General features: G+C 39.2%; 1 protein-coding gene across 12 annotated transcripts in view; it reads left to right on the top strand.

Annotated features, from left to right (window-relative positions):
* The window catches only part of GREB1L (GREB1 like retinoic acid receptor coactivator), a 142,573-nt gene that overhangs the window by 82,007 nt on the left and 38,899 nt on the right, over nt 1-21,667 (top strand). For 4 of the 12 annotated variants that reach the window (XM_075744272.1, XM_075744274.1, XM_075744271.1 and 1 more), the window contains 8 exons: nt 5,429-5,605; nt 8,349-8,525; nt 10,506-10,643; nt 14,040-14,174; nt 16,091-16,228; nt 16,564-16,683; nt 18,407-18,544; nt 20,322-20,507. In XM_075744272.1, the coding sequence (XP_075600387.1) occupies nt 5,429-5,605; nt 8,349-8,525; nt 10,506-10,643; nt 14,040-14,174; nt 16,091-16,228; nt 16,564-16,683; nt 18,407-18,544; nt 20,322-20,507 (1,209 nt within the window). The remainder of the gene's footprint in view (nt 1-5,428; nt 5,606-8,348; nt 8,526-10,505; nt 10,644-14,039; nt 14,175-16,090; nt 16,229-16,563; nt 16,684-18,406; nt 18,545-20,321; nt 20,508-21,667) is intronic. The other 8 variants (XM_075744275.1, XM_075744277.1, XM_075744278.1 and 5 more) reach the window with 2 other exon arrangements.

Genomic DNA, 21,667 nt, shown 5'->3' with positions numbered 1-21,667 from the left:
TGTTGGATGTTCCTTCTTAGCTGGCCATAATATTAGATCCCTTAACTCTCCTCTTAAGCTATTGGAAAGAGGAAATGCATTTGTCATTGATCCTTAGTTATAAAAATCATGTGTTAGTCATAAAAGTAAAGACTTTGTAATCAAGAAGAGAAATGGAATTTGGGGGATTCACTTATTTAGAGGGGCTTTTTTTTTTTTTTTTTCTGCTCAGCACAAGCTTTTGTAACTAACTTACCTGGTCAGTGAAAATAAGGTCTTTGTTTTCATACAGGTACCTCAAATATGCAACAAAACAATACAAGAAGCTGTTCTGAACCGCTTCTTTGCTGTAGCTTTAAAAGAGGGTATTTCTAATTTGTGGAATAGTGTTTTATGCAAGCTGTGGGAAACACAATAGTAGCACCTTTCTTTTGTTAGTAAATCCTCAATTTACCTGATGCTTAAAGAAAGGCCAAGGTAGTTTCAGAAGCAATTAGGTAAGCAGGTGCTTAACACCTGATCAGTTACTGTGAAGTTACAATAGCAAGTGACAGTGACCTGTAATTCATATGTAATTCTTGGAAGCTAATTCCTTATGCAAATACGCCATTTATTGCAGTACAACAAGGGGCTGGTACCACACATTGAAACTACTTCTTGTACTGGTGGGGAAAGGGAAAATATATACAAATTTCATTTTAAAGAAGATTCCAGCACTTCCAGGTGTTGACAGGGGATACATTTTCATTTTCAGGAAGATGGGGCTGGATTAATTTAAATAAAGTGATATTGGAGAATGCAAATGTGCTTCTCAGAAGCAAAACCAAATGAATTTTCTTTCAAAGAAATGCAGATAATGTCTGTAAAAGCTATTCATTATTCTTTTTTGTGACTGCTCTTGGTATTTGCAAATCTCTAATCAGAATATAAATGCCTGTTCTTTATTTAAAACACAGCAGAGATCCTGTGGGAAGATGATTTTTTTTTTTTTTTAATGGAACAGCTCAGCTGTGTGCTTTTATTTTTATAATTAACACATTGATAAACAATTTCATAAAGAGAAGCTGGTTTATTTTGCCAGAAACAGGACAGTGGCTCATGGGTTTTCATGCTTAGATGCCTGTAAAAGGTACACAGGTAAATGTGACACTGAAGTGTCATCCTTTTTTCTTAAGAGTTGTATGTGTTAGTGCTGCTTGACATAGAAATTTAGGTGCAAACTCAATTATAAATTAATAGCTATGAAATGTAAATAGATTTTGCATGTTCTGAATCTTAAACATGGGCAGGACAAGTTCTGCTTGTACAGAGACATCATGTCTTGTCTTTCCTAATGTGTAAATGGTTCTCTCTCACAGATAATTAAATGGCAATGACAAATAATGTAAAACAGAAAAAAAAAAAGTTTGGGGTCTTTCTGTTGCTTGCTAGTTAGAAAAATGCAATTTTAGATATCTCTACATGAGAAAGGGGTTAATTCCTCCTTCTTCTCCCCACAGTCAGTTACTTGCTTCCAAATTAATGATTTGTATGTGGAATTTTCTCATTCAGTCAAAAAAAAAGCAGCAGGAACCTAAAACTCGAAGAGGGCTTTGCAGGCTCAAAAGCCAAGGGAAGGAAGGATAACAAAGGGCTCTTAAACATACCATCTGCTTGTCTTTGAAGGAAAATTCAAGACTTTTACTACATGGCAGCAGATTTGCATTCTCTCCATATCTCCTGGTGGAAGGGAACCCTGGCTGTACCTGGCCAAGCTCCACAGCCCTCCCTGGCTGTCTTGTTGCAGATGTTGAATAAACGAGAGAAGAGCGGCTGGAGGCTCTGAGGGTCTGTCTGTGCTCCTCACCCATCGGGAACCCTTTCTCCTCTGCAGAAGGGGAGCCAGAGGAAACTACTTTTAGTGCCAGCCCTGTTACTTGTCTCGCTTCCTCGGAAAATGAGGTTTCAGCAGTTGCTCTGCTGCCTGTCAGGAAGCTGGTATCTGCTTTCTGCCACTTTTGGCAGAGAGGTAGAGATACTAAAGGAATGGAATTTCAGCAAGATTTGGGAAGTTCGGGAGCCAGTTGGATGACAGCAGTGTCCCAAAACTAATGTCCCCTGGGGGAGAAAAATAATCATAGCTCTCCACTTACACAGCCTGAACATTACAAAGGCATGTGCTGGCCAGCCAGTCTACACATACATACCTCTGATCCAGAGATGTCGCCAGCCAAAGTAGAGAAAGATGCCGGAGGAGATTGTGCAAGGAGGAAGAAGGGGAGCATGGAAGGGATCTGAGAGCACTTGGGGTGGAGTAAGAGACGATACAGGGTGTGAATCTTAGGTATTGTTTGCAGATTAGGCAGGATGTAGCATTTCTCCAGTACAGTCCTACATATCCTAAATGGTGGGAAATATTAAACAGATTCCAATCAGGTCTCTCAGGTAAGAGCCTGCTGTTGCCTGAGATGGCAGACTGAGATACATCAGTTTGTTTCAATGAGTACTGCTAAGATGTTACAGAGTAATGCTTATAAACTTGTTAAGATGTTGTGATGGGTTTCTTAGGGTTTCCCTACATTCCTTTGATGATAGCAGAGTCTTTGCTTCTGTCTCTAGTATTGCTGTTGCTAACAATTCATTCAAAAGCCTCTTTTTAGTCAGTGTTTGTGCTTCTGGGCATTTCCTGAAAATTTTTAGGTGGAGACAAGGCTAAAGAGTAATTATGTAAAAGCACAGGTTTAAATCTGTCTTGAAATCTTACAGTAGTTGCTGTTTCATAATCCTTATCTGCAGATTTCCTGTTTGCCCACATTGTCAGCAGTGGGTAATTTTTCTATTTTAAATCTAGATGTAGAGTGATATTTTCTAAGCATGTGAGCTACTCAGATTTCACTTGAATGCCTAAATATTTAAGGCTAGTTTTGAAAATTCTGGACATAATACCCAAATGGCATAAGCATTTGAATAAGCAAATTCTGTTTTGAATGTGAGGGAGTTTTGTTCCTAGATTTATCTGCAATTGTTTCATTCTAAATTACGTTGAAGAGTGTAGATAATACTTAGCATGGTACCTAGGCTTCCATTTGATTAGGATCAATATGTTTCTAAGGAATACACCTTAAAAAGTTTAACGTATGAAAACCAAATTGCATCTAATCAGAAAATAATAAATTTTGCTTTAAATATGTGAGTTTAATGCCTTTCCCCTAAAACATATGTAACTTCTTATTGGTAAGTTATTGTTATAATCCATAGATTTGTAAATAAAAACTTTAGGCCCTTCATTTTAATTCACTGGCTGGATGACGGCATGTGTGAGGGGCGAGTCCAAGCTAGCTTTCAGCTCGAATGAGCTGCTGCTGGGACTGAGCTGATTGAATAACTGAAGAAAGTATTCAGCCAAGAACTGGTTCAGCAGAATATGGGTGCAGGCACAAGACTGAAATTGTGTCGGATCCTGTTTTCAGCAAGCTGCTGCTTGCCAGAAAGCTCGTGCTAGCTGACTCTGTGCATTCCATTTTGCACATGCGCTTTGCCTGGTACAGTTTTGAGATAAAAACAAAAAAACAACATTAGCTTTCACCATCTTTGCTGAAGTTTTAAACTATGGGGTTTAGCGCAGTAGGTAAGAGTGCAGACACAGATGTTAATAATGATTGAGATGATACGTCGTTAAGCTGTGATCGCATTGCATTTCCAGATGCTTAGTCAGTGTCTTTCTCCAGTGTTTTGATTTTTCCTTACAATTTCTGTTACTACTATGGACTACTTGAATAATACTTTAAATTAAGTGTAGGTAATATACATTAATAGCTGAAGTCTTACTCGATATTACAGTAATTTCAAATCTAGTTTCATATGTTTGTTTTTAAGAACAATATTAGAACACATTATTATACAGATTTTCTTTATTTCAAAATATTAATTCATGCAGATGCATGCATGTCTTGTCTATGTTGTGATATTTCTATGGTTGTAGCAAGAGAGAGATGGTCAGTGGATGAATGTGAGATGTCTTTGGACATCCTGAAATAGCGGGGGTTTCTGCCAGGGGAGAGTTGTGAGGCCAGACTGTAGCACTCATCTTGCAGCTAGAGAAGTGAGAATTGTAGGGGAGCGCAACATAAGAGTCTTGTTCTTCATAAAACCTGGTAGTGCTTCATTGACTTCTGCCTAAGGGAAGTCAGAAAGCCTGGTGTTGATTGTATCTTTTCCTGCAGAGGAAGCCACAGGACTGTTGCTTTCTCTCACACTTGTCTTTTCCTTGCTTGAAAGTAGAAATTACTCAATAAAAATAATATGATGGAGCCGTACAAAAAAGTGATGGGTGATTTGGTTCCTTGTAAGTCCAGTGCTGAGGCTAATGGCAGAGTCTTTGAATACCGTTGTTAATTTACTTAGTCAAAAGAATCTAACTTTGGAGTTGGCTTTGGTTTGAGCAAAAGATTGGACCAGCTAGACCTCCAGAGCTCCCGTAATTGCTCTAAGCTGTCCTATCCAACCTTCTGAAAATCCCCACCATGGCTGCATGGTGCGTGGCTGCCAAGCTCACCCCGAGTCCTGAGCTCACCAGGGCCCCATGGCAGTGCTCGGCCAGAGCTCTGGGCTCTGCGTCCCAGCCTGCCACCTGCTCGCTGCAGGACGTGGAACAGCAGAAGCTCACTCCAGTCCCCAGTTTTGCCCACTTCTGCCGCTGGCTGTAGCCCTACATTGACCAATAGCACAAGAACCAACATTATGTTCTTATTTTGTGTGCATATGTGTATTTGGGTGGGGAAAAAACCCAACTAATTGGAGACTTGAAGTCATGCAGTCCATTGATACCTCAGGACACTCAATGGGAGACTTACAGAAAACATGGTGTACAGCTCTAAAACCAGTGAATTATACTTGCTGGAATTCCTAAAAGGTACAGACAAGTTAAAAATTAGATTTAAAAATAATTTTCCTTTAGTAGTTAGTACTAAACTTCAGTCATCAGTTGTTACCGTTCCTTTGTATTACTTAGTAATTGTCCTGGTTCTGTACAAATGCCAGCATGTTACAAGCAATAAAGACAAAATTGGTTCTCTTGAAAAGACTGTAAACTAAAATTTGGCAAAGAAAAATATTCTTTGGCATGTTTTAAGAGCTGTTTTCTCTTACAAAATCACAAACTTTCCTCCTTATTTTGAATGCTTTTGAAAAATTGAGTTTCTGAGCCATTTGATGTCTAGTCTTTAGTGACTTATGTCTCTGCTTGAATGTGTTCAGGATCTCTTTAAAATAATGGTTATCTATGGTCTCTGAAACCCTGAGCTAGTGGATCTGATGAGATGCTATCTCCACTTCCTCTATTTCCCTTGAAAAAGATATATTAAAACCCCCAGTTACAGCATCGAGTTGTGAAGCTTTTGTAACTGATAAAAAGAAGAAAATTACATGAAATCTTGTTCAGATTTATCATTTGTTTTGGTTTGTTTTTTAGGTTTTTGTCAAGCAGGCAAGGATTTACGGTTAGTATCGCTGTGCATGGAGCAAATTGATATCCCAGCAGGCTTCCTGTTAGTAGGAGCCAAATCTCCTAACCTTCCTGAGCACATTCTAGTCTGCGCTGTTGACAAGCGGTTTTTGCCAGATGATCATGGAAAAAATGCACTTTTAGGTAAGAGATTTTTTTTCCCTTCGTGCCATAATAATTCAGTGAAAAAGGTCAGTTCAAAATTATCTAAAGTCATTTCAGCTAATGACCTTCTATTAGAAATATGTTGATGCTTGTTGTAATTAAATTAAATCCATAGCTGAACCTGCCTTAAAAGCCCATTTTAAAACAAGTCTCTGATTCCACAATTAACCACAGTCGAAGCTCGGTGATTTCTGTGTGGGCAGAAGCCAATTGCAGCCCTGGCATTTTAAATATTAACTATCCACATACTCTTTATCCCTACTGATGCTTTCAGAATTTTCATTTAAGAAAAAATATGCTCATGCAACTGTAGAAGATGAGCTATCTATTTCTCTGTGGATTAAGGGACAAATTCTGCCCTTGGCTCCACCAGGACCATTGTTCTCAATAGGAGCTCTGAGGGCTGTTTACTTCTCAAAATCTAATAGATAGGGGAAAAAAACCCAAACATTTATGTCATAATTGGTTATGCTTATGAGCTTTAGAATTTTAATACAAGAATGCTTCTTGGTGATTGAAGACAGGCATGTGTGCACCTAGATTTCCTGCCTGGCTCATAACTGGTACACATTTTAACAGGCTAGTAAAAGTGATTTAATGTATTTTGGCTCCTTTACCCTGTTTTGAATTTACTCTCTCATTTCTCCCTCATGTCATTGTGCTACCTAGAATATATTCAGAAAGACCTTTCAACAGGGAAGAAATTACAATAAAGCATAAATGCCCTGATTTAACCACACTGCTCAAATTCTGGTCCAGACCAGCAATATTTTGCATAACTATTGAAAACACCTCATTTTTGTACTTCTGTGCTTTGATGTTATTTCTCCCTTAAACACATTTAATATGCTACTACACACTGTAAACCTTTGGACCTAGGGCAGAAATCCCCCTGGCCTGAGTTAGGTGGGAGCTGTGGTGTGACAAGCCCTTGCTGGGTCTGGTTGGGGATGTGGGATTGTGGGGTACTCTGGTGTATACTGCCGTCCTCAGAGGAGCTGCTCCCCCACTGAGCAGGGGAAGTGTCAAGAGCTGGTCAACAAAAACTATCTGATAGACAAACAGATGGTTAGTCTGATTAAATGCGGCACTACTTATCTTTGTTGACAAGCCTCCCCCCCAGCTTTGTATCCATCTATCATGTCTGATATAATTTGATAACGAGCCTAATGACTCACAACTCTGCTCTGGCATTGCTGATGTTACATATTTAAATGCCTCTGGGCCTGTGTAGCTGGTACCTATGAGCAAAGAATTGACTTGGTAGCTCTGTGAGACCCTGATGCCTGTTTCTGACAGCTATGGAGATGCACCAGTAGTTCCTATGGGTTGCAAGGGAGAAGGGAAGGACTGATTCAGTTCCAGGAGAAACAGGATGAAGAAATCGACTTCTTGGCATCCTCAGCAACATGATGGTGAAAGATGATAATGAGGCACAGTAAGGCTAAAGACAATGGCCTAATTAATAAGAGTTTTGTGGAACATGCATTTTGTCAAAAAGACTGAATATCTTTTTTCATAAAACTATGAATTTGGCTGACAGGTAAGTGTGGGAACAAGTGTTTTCCAAGGTAGTTGGCATCGTGGAAAATGATGATAGTAGTAAGGATGAAAAATTGGTTCTGTTACAGATCTTGAACTGATTAGTAAATGGAAAAAACCCACCAAAATAAAGCATTTCTACTAGGTATTAATCTGCCCAGCAGTATTATAAATCATTATTGATGTTCCAGAAAGAATATAAAATATTTCTTCATTAAGGGTTTAAAGCAATTCGGAGATGAGTGGAGTAGCAAGTAAGCCAGAGGAGTTTAATTGTTCAGCATTAGATAATAGAGGGCTTATTCAACCAACAAGGATTTTAAGGCAGGCCCATTTCAGAACGTGCCCTGTGCTTTGTTCTGGGAGATGTTAGACCAGTGCCATCTATATGTAACATTCCCATTAACATAGTTGTAAATAGCAATGGAAATCAAAGGTGCTTATAATCCTCAGTCTGGACCTTGTCCTCCAGACCTTAACGCCACATTTCATCCCCTTCTGTGAAACCATGTCAGAAACATTGCAGAAAAGCAGTCTTCTGCCATTGTTCCTAAATCTTTCATGAGAGGTTGTAGGTTTTTAAAAACATTCTGAAGCATTCCTTACATTTGCCATGAAATCCTGACATCAACGATTGCTTTTGAAACTTTAATAAGCTGTAAGGTCCAGCTTACTTGGAAAATGCTTTGTGTAAGGAGTCTCAGATAAAATTTATTAGATACTAAGGTTAATTTTAGTCATGTGAAGTTGCAGCAGCTACTATGCATTATAGCCACTGTTCTGAGAGAGATGCATGGAGCTTGGAACCCATTTTTTTTAATGTAGAAAAAAAAGATATTTTTTTTCTTTATGGAAATTTCCTAGCCTGGCATCATAGTTCTCCCTCTGCCAAGTGCTTATTCCTCTCTGCACTGTCCAGAGTGGAAAATTGGTGGTAGGATTTTGGCATAAGTTAGTATGACCTAGAAAGATGGAAGACTTTCAGAAAAGCTAAGAATAAAATCTGCCTGTGTTTGGCTGCTTCCTGACACGCATGTGCTGAGCAGGGCATCTACAGAATCTGTCTGGAGGTCTCCAGTTGCTCTGAACTGGATGTGCAGGTAGGTTAATATGGCTTTATTCCTAGGAGACAGCACAAGTTATTTAATCTGTACATATATCTTCTGCTTCATTCTTCCAGGATTTTCTGGGAATTGTATAGGCTGTGGAGAAAGAGGATTTCGGTACTTCACAGAGTTTTCCAATCATATCAACCTGAAATTAACCACTCAGCCAAAGAAGCAGAAGCACTTAAAGTACTACCTAGTAAGAAGTTCCCAAGGTGTACTGTCAAAGGGACCCCTTATTTGCTGGAAAGGTAATAAAGGTGCCCATTCCCTTAGGGTTTTTTTATTGCATTAGTGTGATCTTGAATGAAAAATTGAAAGTTGCTGTTGAAAATGTGTGCATTCAAAAGGAACTGTAGAAGATGGCTTTCTTTACTGCTTGAAGGAAAAATTCTCACTGATTTCACTGACCTCTGGATTTTGCCAGAGAGGTTTATTTAAGTCTTAATAGTAACCATGCAGTCGTAAATTGTCTTCCTCCATCTCCCCATACTTTCAATGGGAGTCCTAAATCTGCCCTTCTTAGGATGTGCAGCCATCTTGGTAAAAGAAATAAGGTTGCTCAGTCTGCTGATTCTTGTTGTGCCTGAAGCAAGATGACTCACAGCCAGGGCTCCAGCACTGGCTTTCCGCTGATACTCATCTTAGCAGGTGCAATTCAATCTGTCTAATGCCTGAGGATGGGTAGCACGCCATAAGATTAAGAAAGCTCAGGTCACTGATCTCAGCGAAAGAAGAGAAATCTTGCATACTCTTGCCATTTATGGTGTGTTTCACACTTGGGCTTACCCTCTACCAGAGCAGCCTGTGCAGTATTGTTATGTGCTAAAGAGATGACATTTGTGACCCCAAGGCAAGGTAGCCATGAGGTCTTGTTATTGGAGGTTTTTGGAGCTAGAGCCATGCAAAGACTCAAGGATCCTTGAGAATGGTTTACCTACTCGCTGTCTACTAAGTTGGTGTATGTGCAGACTGTGGTCTCACTCAGTAAAGACGGAGTTCGATGTGGTGCCTGTTGTTCCAAAGAGGATGATGTGAGGAGACGAGAAGCTCCATAGGAGGACTGACATGCATCTGAAGAGTCACATCCTCATGCGAATGGCAGCGTGACACCGGAGAGAGATGGTTATCACCGAGCTGTATGAGTGATTATAGTACTGTATCAGTTTGTGGTTCAAAGGGATCCTGGTTTCAGCTGCTTTTCTCAGTTACGAGTATAATTAACTACTGCTTTAGAGTGGATGTGTTTTTCAGCTGCATTTTTCACAAAAATACTACAGAAAGATTTAATTTGGTAGTCTCTTTTTGAAGTTCCAAATACAGAAAAAGGGAACCTTGTTTTAATTTTGGAATCTTTTTTCTGAAACCTCTGCCTGATGCTTATGCAGTTGGGGTTGGTGTGTGCCCTGGTAAATGCTGTCAAGGGTCACGCACATGAAAAACTATTTTAAACCACCTTCTGATCACAAATGTAAAGGTGCGGAAGAGGCAGATACTGGGGTCACTTTTGGTTATATGCTGAATGCAAGTGTTTTGAGCACCCATGAAAGTTTAGAAAATTGACTAAGAATCGACCTCATGGGCATTATTTTGGTAGGATCTATCCTCATATTGATACTATCCATCTGGTAACCCTTCACCCTTTACTTACCTTAAAGGCCTAATTAGAAGAAGAGAAATGCTCTTAAACACCCCCTCCTCGTCAAACAAAACCTGATTAGATCTCAGTTAAAAAAAATGGATTAATGTGTGATTTTTAAGGTCACTTTCTCCTCCCTCAACTCAGTTTTCATCCAAACAGACACTCACAGCACTGAGATCTCCCTGAAGGTTTTGTGGAGGTGTACTAAGAATCTGGGATTCAGCACAATTTCTCCTTTTAAAGGGCAACATATGACGGTTTGTATAAAGGTTGTGCCACAGAAGTTGCTGAGTATTTCCTGGGATATGTCCAATACCTTAAAATCTCTTGGAAGCTGTGAACGTAGCACTTGCCATTTTGCAGCATCTGGTCTGTATTTGCCTGGCCCTCTGAGTGGCCCCCAGGGAGGTTTTCTTAATTAGAAGACAAAGTTGACTAAACTGCGAGAGCTTTATTTTCATTGAATGCTGCCATTTGCCGCTGTTTGTTGTACGTGCTGTATGTATGCTTTTAACATTTTGTCACCTTTCGCCACCGTGTTGCTGAACTTTCGCTCCTGGAAGGCAGGCCTTGTTAATATGTACTGTAGCTGCTTCGTTTGCAGAATGTAGAAGCAGGCAATCATCCGCTGCTAGCCTCTCTGCTAAACCAAATTCTTCGGTGTCACCGTCCACGACCCCAGAGGGTGGATCAGCTAATGGATACAAATCAGGGTTCACTCAGACAGGTAGGAGCTGAAAGTGCTATAAAGATAACCATTGGGGGTGGTAAGTTACCTCAGATGTTGTTGGTTCAGGGATGCTGTAAACAACTGGGTATTTCCCTCAAGCTGTGTATAGGTTACAGTGGGGAGGATGCCTTGTAAAATTTGCTTTGTGAAAGATTAAGACCCAGGTGAGGCTGAAGGTTAGCTTAGTCCTCATAAGAATAGTCGATTAAAAAGTATTAAAAGATTTTTTGATTCATTTATTTGATTCTGTGTCTCCCTGTGTTTGTTTCATTTATTTTTTTGTAATTCAAAAATTCAAAAATCTTGAATTACACATTTATAGGGAGGTGTTTACTTAGTATGTAGACTAGATTATTTGTCTTGAAAAGGAAAATTATCTCCTTTTGAGGTTAGGGTGACAACTTTTATTTATTTGCTTGCTTGCTTATTTATTTATTTATATTTTATGTCACACAAGGGGGTACTTAGAATAGCAATTTCCCCATACACATGCAGTGGTTTTGTGTTACGTGAGCTAGCATGCATCTCATAACTGTTCTAGAAAGCCATTAATGACATACTTAAACAAGGAGAAGCTATAAAAATCAAATCGTCATTGGCTGACAAAGCAGCAGCATCTTAATTTTATTTATTTTTTGCAAATAGCCAAGGTGCTTTTCTTTGAGCTTTTTTCTCATTGCTTTATTGCAGCTTCATCTATGCTGTTCTGTGTTTTTGTGTCTGTCTGTGCTATTTCTCAAAAAATTAAAAACAGGAGAAAACTTTCTGTTAGTTGTCATAATTGGTTGATATGTATGTACCAAAACATGCATTTCTCTAGAGGAGTATGAAATGCAGATGAAAAAACAAGATTTTTAAAATATTTCTTCCACTTACAAAGTATGTTAAAAAGGAATAACAAACAAAAGCTGAACATATGCATTCTTATGAAGTTGTAATCACTGATCAGTATGTTCAGAGACACTTTCCCCATGTAGTCACCCCTGTCTCTGTTTAGGAAGCTGTATGCTTTCAGCTTGGTGAAAATGAAATCAGAGTGTTATTTAAACATCTACATGTCATTGCATGATCCCTGGCTTCCAGATCGTGGCATGAGAACTGTGCAGATGCATCAGAACTTATTTATTTGAAATGACAAGTGATCCAATATTTACACAGCTTTGTCTTCTATTGTACCTGCCAAGTTAATAGATACACCTTTTATATACTGCTTTCCCCTTATCACTCGCTGAGATTTTCAGGCTGCTTGGTGTTTCTGTGTGTCACTGTTTGTACTCTTAGGTCACGATTGTCAAAACCTTTTCATCTCCTCCTACGGTTATCTTCTAGGGCAGATAATGTCACATGCATACATATGAATCCCCTGTGACCCGGAGAAGGGGGGAGGGCACCTTTTTTGGTGGCGTGAATTCTGACATGTGTTGCCTATGATAGAGGTCTGACTTTTTCCCTCCTAGACTCTGCATAGCTGTACTTTGAGTTGAATTCTTGCTGGCAAGTTGCTTTCTGAAATTGTTTTCAGTTTATTGCCATCTCATACCACTTTTTTCCTTTTAAAGTTATGTAAATAGTTGGGTTCTAAATAGACAAGTTCTAAAAGACACGTGTAGGTAGACAGTTGTGGGCACGCTCAGAGTACTGTGTTGAAATGGTAATTTTGTGATAGAAATTAGAGCACAAGAGAATTTTGAAATACTATAGTTAAAGCTGACAGTACGGCGTGGGCATGACATTGCAATCAGGTGTTGGGTCCCCCTTTCAAAACAGTGTGGGAAGATGCAATTGTGTTGCAGAGGAGAAGCGCCTGGCAATGCAAAAATGACTGAAACCTTGAACAGAATAAAAAATTCAGTTTTAGGCAGACACACGAGGGAAAACTTCAATTCAGGTGTTAAAAGTGTGCTAAGCAACTGGAAACAGCATTTAACAATAGAAAGATGAACAGTTTGAATAACTGGTAGTACTACAAGTTCTGCTTAGGTACCAGTGTGATATTTAAACATATACGAGCCACATTTACGTTCATAGATAACATTTCAAGAAAAAATATTAGAACTAGAGAGAAAAAAAAAAACCACAACCCCTAAAGCTTCTGGACAGTTTACTTTGAGGAAAACTTTAATACTACATATTTACTACATCATATTTAATGAGACACCAGCGTTTTCCTCCAAAGCCTCTGACCCGGTGGTCTATTTTGTTAGCCATCCAGCATGTGAACGTGAACAAGGTTTTCTGGTGGAGCAGCACCATCAGAGGCTTCTGTGTTCATTCCCCATCCCTGTTACTCCGTCTGGCAAAGCAGACTCTCCTCCCCACCCTCCTTCGCCAAATGGTTTGGGGCCTGAGGGGGAATGTTATTTGGCAGATCAAGTTGGTCTTTACATTCTGTTTTCTTTCCCTGGCTGTTTTACTAGGACATCTGTAGGTGAACTTAGCCTACTTGTTGCATATTACTTTCTGGACAAACGCTGAGTTAATATTCTTTCACCCCAGTTATGAGAGTTTGGATTTGTCAGTGTATTAGCATCCGAACATTGAATTTTTCTTGAAGTAAATTGCAGATATTAAATGCCTGATGTTAAAGTAGGGGCCTACGTGCTGAGAGGTTTGGGATCAGTTCTGATTTACAGTTTTATACTGGGCAAGTATTTGTTTGTTCTTCAGCTTATCCATCTACAAAATAGGGCTAATATTTTTCAGCCTTGCTAAGTGCTCTAACGAGTTGCTGTTTGTTAATTCATGCAAAGAATTTGGGCTCAGATACTCTTCATTTCCTACCCAGGCTTATAATGGCCATACACTTTTCATAGCCTTATAGAGAGTCGTGCCGTAAGGAGATTTTATGTATTTGATATTTTTTTCTGCCCTAAGTCAAGTTCAGCTGTGTCTGACAGAGGTTCAATAACTTGTTCTGGAAAATCTCAGGTGATGGAGATTCCACAACTGTTTTAGGCAACTTATTGCAGTGCTTGTTCCCTATACTTGCTGGGGGCAAGTCACGTAAGCTCTTTACCTTAGCTTTCTCATCTGTAACATGGGGTAGGTGTGTTTACTTGCCTATCCCACAGGCATATTTTGAGGAGCAATGGGATAGCCCTTTCGACAGTTAAAATATGTTTTGAGTGTATGTGAATACAAAATATTGTGAAGGGGATCAGTCTGTAGATTATGAGATTCTATAGAAATGCCCAGATAAAGATTTTTTACAAGTCCTAAAAATACCAATACGTGGTGATTTCTTAGGAGTGTAAAAAAATTATTTGCATTGTATACAGAGATGAGTTTAGATAAATGTATATTACTGTTCATGTGTATATAATACAACTTATATATACACGCATACATATAAAACGTTTAGTCATTACTTAAGTAAACAACTTCTTTTCTCAGATTCTTCAGTATTCAGTCCAGCAAAATCATCTTCTGCTGTTAACTTAAGTGGAACTCAAGACCCATCCCGGAACAAGAGCGTTGCAAAACCCCTGGCTCTGTCAGTACAGCTTGTAGGAAAGGCATTTTCTGCAGGTATGGCTTTGCTTTCCAGGATAGCTGAGAGCCAAGGGAATTATCAGCTTAACAGCCAAGACATAAGGGAATAATCTTTTTGGTGGAAAAAGGAAAGGAAAACATTCACTACCATTCTCCATAACTCTCGTATTCTTGCAGTCCTCTGCACAGAAATTTTCCCTGGCCATTACTGGCCCCAAACTGAGCCACACTTTGGCTTTCAGATTTGACATTCTGGTAAAAGTGTACGTCATATCCCTCTTTGCACTTTGTAAGATGTCTAAGAGAGCATAAAAGTCACCTCTTGATATGACACGGATTCTTACCTGAGTAACTGAGAGCTGTGTGTGGTTCTGCATTTGTTACAGGTATAGTTCCTTCAGATACATTTAATGGAATTTAGTCTCATTTAAAGAACTTTTAAATAATTTTAATTATTTCTGTATTGTGTGTTTAATAAATTAGAACCAACCTCAACTGTGGCATCTAAATCCCTCACTGGTGTTCGGTTGTGATATTCTGATTGTTTATTAATTTAGCTGGTTAGTCTTATAAGCAATGAAAAAATATAATTATCACACTTATTACAGAGAAGTATGCTTGAGTAAGAAAAAACATAACTTTATTTGGTTATATATGCACACATGCATTACGTTTTATTATTTTATTTATTTATTTATTACGTTTTACTATTTTATACAATATATATTGTTATATATACATAATATTATTACATTGTATCTAATGAATCATTAACAGTTCTTTGTGTAAAATACCCTTTTCCCCTCCATACTTGTGTAAGAAAGATAATTTATCATGCACTGAAAAGACTTCCCACCATTTCAGCCACTTCTGTCACTGACCCACGTCCACCATATCTGTCCGTGCCAAATTGTTGACTCACAGTGCAAATGGGGAGCTTACAATGGGCAAGTGATGTTACTCACGTTTTGCTAATTGGCAACCTGAGAATCTTGTGCCTGAATTTATTTGGATGACTGCAGCTGGAGAGTTCCACCTTAGTTGTTTTAAGCCAAATACCCACATCTCAAACTCTTTCTGTTGCAGCTGACATCAGCAAGCTGCAGCACCATCTCCTGCTGTTGCTCCTGGAATATGTTCCTGGGAGCTAAGTCCTCGTGGAGCTGACGGATATGGCAGGGAGCTGTAGTCCTCACTGGGCTCCATGTCTGCTCTATGCAGTTTATGCCATTTTTTTTTCCTTCTGCGAAAATTAGGCTCTGAAAAAGAATGGGAAGGAGCTCAGAAGTGTGAGGATAACTTCTCATGATCCTCCGCTGTTGTTCATTTTGTAGTCTGGATATAGTGGCTCCTGCCAGGGTGGGACTTGCTGGGACTGGAGGATTGTCTTATACAGAGGTAGCAAAATTAAGCATGGTTTGCCTCAGTGATGCTCAGACCACGTATACTTGTATACAGCAAACTGCCCTGTCTTCCCTGCCTGGTCTCCTTTGCTGCAGCTTTAGATGAGAACCCTGTAGTGAATTACTGTGTACGGCACATGGATCACCGAGGGTAAAAGATACAGATGCACCAAAGTGGCTTAGGAATCTTTACAAACTGAATTCATGATGTGCATTTTTTTTTAAATTTTCAGTGTTAAAAAAGAAGTGTCACAAACTTCCCAATAATTTTTTTGTGTATGTAATTTTCTATTTTATTTTGTTGGCGATTGTTTTGGATTTTTTCTTCCACCTATCCTCCTCACCCTGAAATCTGGAGACCCCGTTTCAAGGTTAGGATTTTGCCGCCTGTGCCCAAATTATTCTCTGCTATGTATACTTCATGCTTTCCCTGGAGTATGTTTGTCACGCATCTTTCCCTGTTCTTTTGTGTCTGCATGTGTGGCCGTATTATTTTGTTTGTTTTGAAGATTGTCTCAAGCCCCACACTCTGTATTTTGTTATACTCAGCTCCTCTTTCACTACGTGCCAACGATGTTGCTAATGGAAACGCTAATGGAGGAAGAAATAGTGTATTGAGTTCTACAGTCTCTCGGCCAATGCCTCACTCTACATCTCCAAGCCCTGGCTCTGCAGCTGGAGACCAAGGTAAAGAAAAACACCCTGTTCTTTTATTTTAAGCTGCACTGGCTGTTGAGCCTGAAATTCATCACTTTGTTCTTCCCATCATAGCTGTTTCTGCAATTCAGTCTTTACAGATCCATTTGGATTTTGTCATGACCATTAATGATAATGCTGTACTTTTTAACACAGGTAGCAACATTTTTCACATTATACTCTGGCTTTGTGCAAATCTAGGTGTAAACCTCTGGCTCTCTGTGGTGTGATACCAGCTCAATACCAACGTGAAATGGAAATGTGGGCTGGAATCTGGTCATTTGGGAGGATGGGGTTTAGAACTGTTTTTTTGCTTTCCTTCCCAGCATCAATGTCCAGTTCTGGACCACCAAAGAAACGTCACCGGGGATGGTCTCCTGGGTCCCCAGTCCCTCCTCCTGGTTTAGCGGTACCTGTTCCTACAATTCGGCCTTCGACAAGAACGGGTAAAACAAATCATACCAGTTTTGTTTGTAAAAGCTGTATTGAGCCAGACCAGTAGCCCTGTGCTGCTTAAGTGTTGCACAGAAAACGTAACTGAGCTTGTTGAAGTAGTTAAGTACACCATGGAGAGTTTTTCAGATGCCTCAGAAAAGCACACATGATTGCCTGGTCCTTGTTGCCATAATCTAAGATGGGACAACAGGAAAGCAAAACTACTGGGGGAGAGAGAAGAAAGGAAGATGCAAATAATATTAGTAAGAATCCAAAGCTAAGTGCCCTAGATATAACTCTGTTCTTCTAAAATTGTGCAGGCGTATGGATATATGAACATATTTGAAGAATTTCCATTAGCCTTTACATTGAGTGTTGTGTCTCAGTCTGGTGTGGCATGCTACAGAAACAGTACACTTGGTTCCTGCACAGGAACAAGGGCTTTATATAATTTTGGCCTAACAAAGGATGCAGATGTCCACTAGGTCATCTTCAGTTAAAAGCATAACGTTTGTGAGGTCAGATGTCTGTTGTACATGGAAAAGCTGTGAGAGGGATATGTAACATCATGATATGAAAGAGGATTAAATGTGAGTTTGTGTGACTACTCATCAATATGCATGTAAGGTACCTCTTTCTACATAGCTATCAACAAAACCGTTCACTATTTAAGTGCTTTACAGCTGTGGGATTCAGAATACTTTGTAAAGGGGAATAAGCAATTCCTTATTCCTGTCTCTGTAGAGTGGGACAATAAATGTACAAGGAAGGAAAAAAACCATTTGTCCACATGCATTAGAGGACTTGGTTTTGAGATATTTTGGAATTGATTTTCAGACGTATTCATCATGGGAAGAAGGGTTACATGATAGTGCAGGCCTGCCTACTTGAGCATCTCAAATCAATCACAGCTTTTACAGCTTTCTAGCTTCAGAGATCTGCTGAGGATAGGCGACATAAGGCAATCTCCTTTTTGTTGAGTCTGTCTCCACAAATCTACTACCTCTGCTTGTACTCCATTTTCCATGAGTCTTTCATAGTATGTTTTGCTATTGGATAAACAATTTCCACACCTAAAACATATGCATGCATGCATTCATTCATGCTGCCTATGATGTTTTTGGTTGATGGCATTGTTTGAAAACTCTGTTACAAACCACCAAATGAAGCCCGAGAAACTTCTGAAGCAGACCTCAGGCTGAAACCTGATGACAGATTACAAAATTCTTGCACTTTGTTTCTTTTTACGTGTGAAAGCTGCTCTTGCTCTTTCATGAGTAAAGCCTAATTTTTATCCTTCTAGCAACTATCTAAGGACAGCTTTGAGATTTTGGCCTGTATTTGTTTTTCTTATCTACATATATTCGAGGTCAGAAGTTGGAGCAGTCTCTTCCCTTGTATTGAGAGGCAGCATTGAGTGGTAGCCTCCGTCTTAGAGGTGGCCTTTTGGCTTAGTACTTGGCTTTGTTTCAAGATGCATATTCAAACCTGTGTTTTCCTCTCTCATTCCCACCAACAATACAGTGGTCAGAAAAAGTTTTATTTTAGGGGAGGGGCTACAGGAGGATATGGGCTCTTAATTTAAATTACTTAAAACTATAGCAGGAAATGCAGAGACCTTTTGAATTTTATTACAGTTAGTGATCTGCAGTAATTTTTTTTTATTTGTTCATACGGTCAAATCACAGTATGAGCCTTTTAATAATGGAAGCTTCTCTTTTCTTTATTTTATAGAGCCTCTTTTGTCAGCCCCAGTTCCTCAATCCATGTTAACTGGAATTTTACAGCCTCAACCCATCCCAGCAGGGGAGACTGTAATAGTTCCTGAAAACCTGCTGAATAACTCGGGAGTCAGACCAGTGATTCTGATAGGTGAGTCTTACCCTGGGGAATCAAATGCTGTGTTTTGAATAAATGCACACTCCCCTATGAGAAAGGGATTTTTGATTTCTTTTTGTTGGTTCTGGGATTCAGTACAATACGAAGTCAGTTTGTCATGGATAGTTTGCTTTAGTTGCTCAACATTTAAAATTGGAAGTTAAGCGATTTCTGGAGAACCTGATTTGCAAACGGGTCACAACTAGGTCAAATTTATACACAACCTCCGGCCAAGTTGAAGCTTTGTACAAATAAGATTTTTGTAAAATCCAAGAATAGAAATATTTCCATGTGATGAAAATAGGTTTCCAGGGTAAACAACTTACAAAACAAGCAAATATTTCCTGCAGCATTTATAGTCCAGATCTTGAAGCCCAGGGATTCTGCATGAGAACCAGAAAATTGATTTGAACTGACTAATCAGAAGTGAATGATACTAACTTTTTGTCTTTTGTAGTCCATACTTCTTGTAAGCAACTGAGATGACAGATCAGGCTTTTAAAATCTGTTAGCTGTATAAAGTACATTGTTAACTGTTAGAAGGACATTGCTTTTACTTTAAAAGTATGATTCATGATGTGAATATCCCTTTCAAGCTGAGCTACTTGGGCATATTATGTAACAAAGATGAGTTGGCTAGTACTGCCAAAATTTTGATGAGTGATTTTTGGACTCTTTAAATCTCTTTTCAGTCCAGGATCATACAGATGGTCCTGTAAAGTAGCTTCATTGTTAACAGAACATGCCTATGAATGCAGTCCATGGAATAATTTATCATTCCTGAAGAAATGGAGTTCTCCAAGTCCTCACGTGCACAGATAATCCTCATGCACACAATTCCCAGAGAATTAACAGGGCCATGTATTAGTAAAACCACCAAGGATAGAGTTACACTTCTTTCTGTTTGTTTTGCTTAGTGGTGTTTTCTAGAAGCCAATTCTAAAGCTCTAGGATGGTGCTCTAACGGTTTTCAGAGAAACACTTCCTTATTAAAGATGAGGGTGCCTACAGTCATCAGTTTAAGTGCAAATTGAATGCAGCCCTTAGGCTCTTGGAGAGTTGCCAGTGAAGTCCTCAGTTAGGCTAAATGTTAGTGGCCCTGAGAAACAGCGTCCTATTAATAGTGCAGAACCAGATGTACCCAGACGGATGGGTTTGGCAAAATCTGCGTGGAATTTTTTTTTTTTTTAAATGAAAACATGCTCAAGGGAAAAAGGAGTTAACCTGTGCTCGTGTGCTTTACCTTACAGAACAGCATGTTTAGTTGTTGATGTTTATTTAACCTGTTTATGCAAACAGAATGGAAACAGGGCAAAAAAAGTGGAATCAATCACAGCAATACCGCAGTGGCTGAATCAATGCTGATGTGACTTATGCTGCTTTTATAATGTTAAGATCAATGTACTTTTCCTTCCATTGATTTTTCTTTTTTGTACACTATAGTATGGAGAATCTGTATTTAAAGGTCAGGGTAAGACCCAAATAGATAATATTCACATTTGTATTTGGATAACAATAATTATTATCCTGCTAGTATGCAATTATTGTTAGATTTTGCAAATCTGTGTGATCACTTGTTGTAAAATACAGCAAAGGATCACAGGCGTGTCTCATTTATTTGGCAATTAGAATGCCAAGAACAATCACTGATGCAGAATATTTTGCAGGATAACATTAAGGAGGAGTTTGGAAATGTATACATTGTGCAAGATTTCATGTAGTGGCATATTTTGTGAATTTCTGGGGGGGGGTTTGTTTCTTTTTTTCAAAGGTTATGGCACTTTACCTTATTTCTATGGAAATGTTGGTGATATTGTTGTAAGTCCCTTGCTGGTGAATTGCTACAAGATTCCACAACTGGAAAACAAAGATTTGGATCTCTTGGGTTTGTCCAGCAGTCAGCTGCTAAGTGTGGAGAATATGATACTTTTAACTATTCAGTATCTTGTCCAACTAGGTAAGCAGTTTGTCATAAGCACTTGTTTGTATTTGTGACTGTCTGTTTTTTTTCTCCCCACCCTCCTTGTGTTCATTTCAGAGCCAGTTTTCTGGCTATTTTTGTGCCTGGAAGAGGTAAGTGGCTCCATCTAGTGTGTGTGACTTTGCTACTTTGTTCATCAGACTGAAGAAGGCTGGTACTGCTTCTGCTCTCCATATGGGGATTGACCAGGTCACCTTTGTGAAAATGGATTTGCAATGCAGATAACTCATTTGCTTAGGGTATCAAACCATCAGTTATCACAGCTCTTTCTAAGGACACTCGGTCTGTTTTATTCAGTTTTGTGACAAATGCCGGCAGATGTGTGATGGTCATCATTGTTTTGGTGACAGCACCGTTAACATGAAAACCACATTTGTTATTCAGACTAAGGCAAGTGATTCAGTGAATATCTCATTCTTGTAAATGTTTTTGAAATGGACCCTTTGGAAGTTTGACAGCAAACCAGCAAACCACATTTTCTTTCTTTTATTGCAGGTCCAGACATTTTTCCCTACCTTAGAGTAAAAAGCAGCAGTGTTAACAGTAAGGTTTTAGAAGTTAAAGAATAATGTGGGATAGTGTTGGGAAACTTCTCACAGCAGTCTCACTTTTAACTTCTGTATTTGACAAGATGCTGCTTATCATAGAGGAGTGTGAAATTACTTTTGTGAAGAGCACACTGCTTTTCCTCTACTGGGTTTCCGCTAGGGAATCTGTAATACGTAATGGCATGAAATGTGCGAACTTTCCAAAAGAAGCACAACTGGTGATAACCCTGTAATTTGGGGAGCAAATGTGCTCTGTATGGGTTTCTCCCATGGGTTCCTATACTTCGTTCTTCTCCCTCAATGCAGTGCGGTTACAGACAGGAAGGAGGCCATCTTCTCTCTTGTAATATTCTCTAAGTGACCTGTTCGCTTTATTTATTGTTCTCTACCTCAGTAGTTCATTGAATGCCATGTTAGAACTGACAGAGGGTTTTCTTTATTTTTTACAAGCTGAATGTTCTTCTGTTGCCCTTCTCTCAGTAGGTTTAAATTTGTTATTTGAGGTTTTCATCTTCATTGGAAAGTTTGTAGAGTCTGCATGTTAAAACCAGCTGCTTCACACAGTTCTGGATTGATAAGAGGCAGCTT

Source organism: Balearica regulorum, chromosome 2 (assembly GCF_011004875.1).
Source record: "Balearica regulorum gibbericeps isolate bBalReg1 chromosome 2, bBalReg1.pri, whole genome shotgun sequence".
NCBI lineage: Eukaryota > Metazoa > Chordata > Aves > Gruiformes > Gruidae > Balearica > Balearica regulorum.
Note: the sequence above shows the minus strand (reverse complement) of the source record. Positions and strands in the feature narration are given on the sequence as shown.